The 6,140-nt window shown below is 57.9% G+C and overlaps 1 protein-coding gene across 1 annotated transcript; it reads right to left on the bottom strand.

Moving 5' to 3' along the window:
• Nucleotides 1-1,382: 1,382 nt before the first annotated feature.
• NKX2-6 (NK2 homeobox 6) lies at nt 1,383-5,415 on the bottom strand. The gene is made up of 2 exons (XM_025463079.3): nt 4,969-5,415; nt 1,383-2,008 (listed from the first exon to the last, which is right to left on the bottom strand). Exons 1-2 carry the CDS (start codon nt 5,264-5,266, stop codon nt 1,383-1,385), a joined length of 924 nt encoding a protein of 307 aa, XP_025318864.2. The 5' UTR covers nt 5,267-5,415.
• Between the last annotated feature and the right edge of the window lie 725 nt (nt 5,416-6,140).

The following is a 6,140-nucleotide window of genomic DNA, read 5'->3' as shown; positions in this document are numbered from 1 at the left end:
GATGTAAGCTATCAATAGTCAGGTACAGTTTACAAGGACCAAGAAGTCTTGTTTCCCACGTTAAAGAAAACAACCAGGACACATTCAGAAATGAGAACATGCAGGTTGAGTACATTTGCACTAAATATTCAAATTTAAGTAGAATTTAACTTTTGGCAAGTTAGTGCTGGAGGGGTGAAGAACCAGAGTTTTCATAGCCTAAAAATGTTATCCAAGAAAAAAAAAAGAGCATGATTCCCCTACTAGTGCCTGCCAAAGTAAGTTTATTTAATCCCTTGTTCCCATTAATAAAATGAGCTTGTTTTCAGACTTTAATTTGTATAATTTCAAACACATTTGGGGTGGAGAGTCATGATTTCCCTAAAGTTCAGGCTTTCTACCCTTGGTGTTTGGATGTATGCCCATATTGGGGGGTCTCCTTTCCTGCTGCACAATTTACAAAAGGGTTATGTTCTGAAAGAAGCATTACAGAGGGAGAGGGGGTGTGAGAGGAGACATCAGGTAACCAGCTTATCTGGAGGGCTTCATCCACTTTGTCTCCCTAGGAAAGCCTGTAGGTCCCGAGGAGTCAGAACTTCTGGGCTTCATTTTTTTAATTTTAATTCGCAGTTGTTGAGGAGGTGAGAGGTGGGTAGATTCTAATGGCCTACACACATGCGCACACACACAGAGAAATACTACGAAGTGTATGTACTCAAGGTGCTGAGGTGTATACACGGGGTAAAACGCAGTGACCCTGAAGGGGAGAACCAGAATGTACTGGGTACCTTCAGGAGAGCAACCTGGTCCCCAGAGGACAAGGCCGAGGAGAGGCCTGGGGTTGGGGGAGGCGGGTTTGGGGGCAGTTTGAACTCCCAGTTGGGCTTGGCTCACACAGTGGTTCCTCTCCCTGACCCCCTGGATGCTCCCCCTTCCTCCGCTCTTCACTCGGGTTCCCACACCTCCTGCGGCTAACTTTTCACATTCTTCCCCAACGGAGGATTGAGGTGCTCTAGAGCACCCTCCCACCCCATTCACGCACACCCCCTCCCCTGGCCCAGGTCCCCGGGCTGCTGCACAGAACTTGAAGAGCCCATCAGCAAACCCTGACTTTGAGCCCCGACAAGTCATCTGCCTCAGGACTGCTCCGACCCCCCAAACTGCCAGCACCCCCTAGGCTTTCCTCCCTCCGGGTGCTGCTTCGTGGGCGGCCGGCGAAGGCCCGGTGCGCTTCACGTCCCCGGCGAGAAGAATGTCCCCAGGGCCTTCAGCGCGATGACCTGCGGGGGGCAGTTCGCAGTCCCGGGGATCGCTCAGGGAGAAGTGCCCTCGGGTCGCCCGTTCTTTCCAGCGCCGGAGCCGGTGGGCGGAGAGGCTGGGCCGGAGCGCGGAGCCGGGGCGCCTCACCAGGCCCTGACACCCTGCAGCGCGGCGGCCACAGGGCCCTGCGAGGTGCCGCCGGGGCCACCCCCACCCAACCCCGCGCCGGCCAGGGCTGCGGGCGGCGCGGGACGCGGGGGTGCACTGGCGTAGCCCCCGCCGTAGCCTGCGCCGAAAGGAGCGCCCGCGTAGCCGCCGTAACAGGAGTAGGGAGCCGCGGGGGCGCCGTAGGGCCCGGGAAAAGCTGGCGCGCCGGGGCCCAGGCAGGGCTTGCCATCCCGCACCAGCACCGGCACCGCCACCCGGCGCGGCGCTAGGGGGTGGCCCGCCAGCTCCAGGGACTTGTCCTGGCGCTGTCTCTTGCACTTGTAGCGCCGGTTCTGGAACCAGATCTTGACCTGCGTGGGCGTGAGCTGCAGCGCGCCGGCCAGGTGCTCGCGCTCGGGCGCCGACAGGTACCGCTGCTGCTTGAAGCGCCGCTCCAGCGCCAGCACCTGCGCCTGCGAGAAGAGCACGCGCGGCCTCCGCCGCTGCCGCTCCTTGGGCTGCTCGGTGCCGTCCCCGCGCGCGCCGGTGCCAACGTCGCCAACGCCGCGCTCTGGCCCCCGGGTCCCGCCGCGGAGGGGAGGGGCTGCGCGGAGGCCCGGCTCTAAAAGCACAGGAAGGAGCAGCGTCAGCGCCCAGCCTCGGGGTTACCTGTGCAAGTTCTACCTCGTTTTTAAGGGACGCCCCTCTCCCCCGGTAGCCTTCACTTCAGCAGCCTCCTTCTGTCCCCTTTGTTGACCCCTCATCCCCGTCCCAGGGCGATCTGAAGGCTCCTTTACCGCCAGCCTCTGTCGCGATGGTACCTGCAGGCCCACATGTACATTGCGACCCTCTGGGGTCTCCGGTGTGCAGCCCTTTCTCAAAAAGAGGTTGGCCAAGAGTTTAAGACAACTTCATTTTCTTAGAATACCTGTGTATGGGTGGGGTGGGGGTGGGGGCAATTCGATTCTAAAGTGTGGTCGAGTTTGGGGGAGCTTTTGCCGCAAGGACCAAGTGTGAATGTGGGGGACTGTTAGATGGAGGTTGACTTTGGACTGCCCTTGTCGGGAAGGAGGGGGCGGAGAAAGAGGGAGAGATAGTGATAGAGAGGGGGAGAGAGCGTGAAAACTTGGTGACGTGCTTGTCCGCGGATTCCTGTCTGGGTTCCTGTCTGCCTGGTTATCTATCCATGGTGGTCCTCCGAGCATCACGGGGTGTTCCGATCCAAGCGCAGGGGCGGGTGTCCGGGTATCCCCCACCTTCACCCCACCTTTGTGCACACCCTTGTCTTTTTGGCCATTAAGTGCTCCACCGGCATCAAGGACCCGGCTCCTCTTTCTTGGATGTGTTGCTCTGTAATTCCAATTAGCAAAATAAAGGCAAACGAAATATTTTTCTGACTCCTGATTTTTGGCTCAGAAACCTAGAGTCTCTTGGAGGTATATACAAAGTTTAGGTCCATATAAGGCTTTTTAAAAATTATTTTATTTATTTATTTTCATATTTGGCTTTTTAGAAAGCAGCCTCCTTCCTTTTGGGGTCTCTTCGGCAAGCAGGTAGCGTTGGTTTTGCTCTGGCTTTCTCTCCCCACCCCCACCCCCGTACCTAGCCAATCACCCCGAGATGGCCGTGCTTGAAGCCCCCCGAAACACAGCTTTTCCTTCTCTTCTTCCCCCCTCTTATGTCTTGGCTAAGTTCTGTTTTAATCCAAGGGTGTGTAGAGAGGAAATGCCGAGTTTTCATGGGAAAGCATGCCAGGAGAAACCAGGAACGTGGAATGGCTGCAAGCTGGTGGCAAGGTGGAGCAGAACAGCCTAATTAAAGAAGGTGTAGGTTGAGACCCGACTTCAAGTCCTCAGTCGCGTTGACACAGTCTCCAGGAGGCAGATAATGGAACTGTTTGGTATTTGGAAGTTTGAGGAAATACAAACTTCCTTCAAAGAAACCTGTGCTCAAAGAAACTGAGGAAATCTGTCAAAGAGGGAAAATATGGGCTGGGGCTTTATTCTTCGCAAATTGAAAAGTAACCAGTGACCTTCAGCAACTCTTTGGAATAAGCAGGACCCCGTTTGAGGCTCGCTGACCAGGCAGGCTATACCCGGGTGCATGCCAGCACCCAGAGCTCTCCTGGTCACCTGCTGGAGCCCCTCTCTCGGTGCATCCTTGAGATCAAGGTGATTTGACTGGGGACAGATGAGGGGCGCAGTGTCCACCAGTGATGTTTGATGGTTGCAGCGGCCTCGCGCTTCATTCCTGGAGCTGGGCACTGGCCCCTTCTTGGTGTCCACGGCAGGCAGCTCTTGAGAGATGCCACTCAGGGTTCGCCAGGGAGGAGGGATCCACTGCTCCTGCTTTTGGCTGCTAGCTGTGGGCCAAGGACTGTGACCCTTTCTCAGCAAAGCCAGAGCGAATGCCAAGTTGGCTGAGCAGCTCTGAGGGAATTAGTGTTTAGAGGCCGCTGCAGAAAACCCACAGGCTTCTCTGTGAATACAGCAAAAGTTTAATGTTCTCCCTGCTTCTGGAGTACATGAATAACCAGTCGAGGAATAACTGGGAACTAACTAGCCCCTTTACTTATTCGTTAATGCCTTGAACCGATGGGCCTGGCACAGCCTGGTGGAGGAGGCCCGGCCTGCCAGGCCTCAAGGGGGGTCACAGACTGCACATCGCTCATCTGGAAGCTGCAGACAGAGGCGCAGAAGTTTGTGGAGAGGAAGAGTCGCTTTTTCATCCCTTCGAATGTCTGAAACTGTCCTGGGTTGCAGGAGACAATGCAACGCAGCTCACCGCTCGCTCCTTCCCTTCCTGCCGCTGGACGCAGGTGCCCGGCCTCGCTGGCGGTGCACGAGGCTGTGCTTTCGGAGACCAGGGCTCAGACTCCCCGGAGCCGTCCCCTCGGAGCAGCGAAACCGGAACTGCCCTTACCCTGCCCAGACGCGGTGGATTTGTCGCCAGCGCCCTCAGGGGCCGTCCAGGCCTAGGGACTCAGACATTACCTGATCTGGTCGCCACCTCTCATTGTCCAGAGGAGGAACCCGGGCGGAGGAATGGACGTGGGTGGCCAGGCCAGGCAGCAAGTGCAAAGAAAGGGCTGCGATTGATCCCAGAGTTGGCAGAGTTTCCATTCGCAGGGCGCTCGGCTGCTTTGATGGCTACACTTCTGGCAGACGATTTAGAGTAGGGAGACTCGGACATGGCAGGGAAGACTGGTGGTGATGGAGCACAGCTAAGATACTGTAGAGGGTTTCGCTGGAAGGAAGAGAAGCTGGAGTTTCTGGGATGTGTGGCTGTGAGTGGGTCATGCGTTTATGGGACTCAGGGGACAGGCTGTGGAAGTTATGAACCTCTAAGATCCGGGACCTTATTTTGTTAGGGAAGCACACTGGCTGTCTGGAGGAGATGATAGAGGGGGCTGAGAGATCTGGCTTTTTGGAATTGTCAAATAAGAGAAAAATGAGACTAGGCCCTTGGAGCAGAAGAGACCGGGGATGCGTGTTATTCCCGTGCCACCTGGTAACGACACCCCCCCCCCACAACCAGCCATGATCTCCAAGTAGGAGCCCAGACCTGAGCGCGCCCACTTACGTGGCTCTCCCACGCGTTCCGCCTCCATCTGCGAGACCGTCTCGCAGGGAGCACCAGGAGGAGACCCCGACTGGTCCCGCCTTCTGCCGCTGTCGCCGCTGTCGCCGCCGCCGCCGCCACTGCAGGTGCCGGGAACCGCTGCCTTTCGCGGTTCTGGGAGGAGTCGCTGACACTGAAAACGTTCAGGGCTCCTCCGTGCCCCCCGGAGTTGCAAGGACTCGGAACCAATCTGCTCGCGCTCCAGCCTCAGGATGTCATCGACCGAGAAGGGGGTGGAGGTGACGGGGTTCAGCAGCATCTCGAAGGCGGAGGAGGCCGAGCTGGGGTGCCCCCCGTCCCCCTGGATCGCGGCGCCCTGAGCCTCCCGTCTCGTCGCTGCAAGCACCGCAGACCCCAGGTCTGGGGCAGAAGCCCGGTACCCAGCTCTGCTCCTTCCTCTGGGCCATCCCTGCCGGCCGGGTGACCGAGGCCGAGTGATGAGATCGCCGACCCTCATTGGTCCCGACGGAAACCACGTGCTTAACCCGCACCTTCCTCCCGGGGCGCTTTCTTCCAGCACCCTTCTAATTGCTCGTCAACCCCCAGCCACCATCCGGAAAGGTTTGGTTTGTGTTGACGGTTCTCAAAAGCAAGGAAGACTGGAGAGCGTGCTGCGCGCAGCTCGTGTTTCGGTGAATACGGTACTAGCGGGAGCTTGGAGGTCACTCCCCCGCCCAAGGGGGCGCTCCTAGAGGCCTTGGGAGCTTGGGGGTGGAACCCTTGCTCTGCAACCCGAGCCTATCCATCCCGCCCGGCCTTAGCTCAACTCTTCACTTATTAAGGAGGAAAACTGAGGTGGAGACAGCAGGGCACCCATGGGATTGGAGGAGCTTGCTGGAGTCTTAGCGGGCGCGGGGAGGGGGGAGGTGAGTGGGGGTGGAGGAGGGGGGGCGCGGCGGGGACCTCAGTCCAAAGAACAGGGGCTGGGCGGCGGAGGAGCTAGTGTTGACCCGCCTATGCCTAGACTAAACGGGAAACTTCTCGCTTAGAGCAGAATCTGGGTTTGGGGAACCCAGATCGGTCAGTTCCTAGGAGGATCCTCTCGGCTCCGGCTGCGAAGAAAGGGCTGGAAGCTAGACTGGGAGAGCCTCCTGGCTTCCTTGCGGCTCGGTGAGTGGGTGGGGAGGAGGAAA

Source organism: Canis lupus, chromosome 25 (genome assembly GCF_003254725.2).
Source record: "Canis lupus dingo isolate Sandy chromosome 25, ASM325472v2, whole genome shotgun sequence".
NCBI classification, from domain to species: Eukaryota; Metazoa; Chordata; class Mammalia; order Carnivora; family Canidae; genus Canis; species Canis lupus.
The sequence above is the reverse complement of the archived record's forward strand: the minus strand, read 5'-3'. Positions and strand labels throughout refer to the sequence as shown.

Bases quoted from the DNA above. Each gene is read 5' to 3' on its own strand.
- NKX2-6 (XM_025463079.3), bottom strand. From the start codon at position 5,266: ATGCTGCTGAACCCCGTCACCTCCACCCCCTTCTCGGTCGATGACATC. The intron at 2,009-4,968 runs GTAAGTGGGCGC...CTGTGCTTTTAG, and splicing joins GGAACGCGTGGGAGAGCCAC to AGCCGGGCCTCCGCGCAGCC.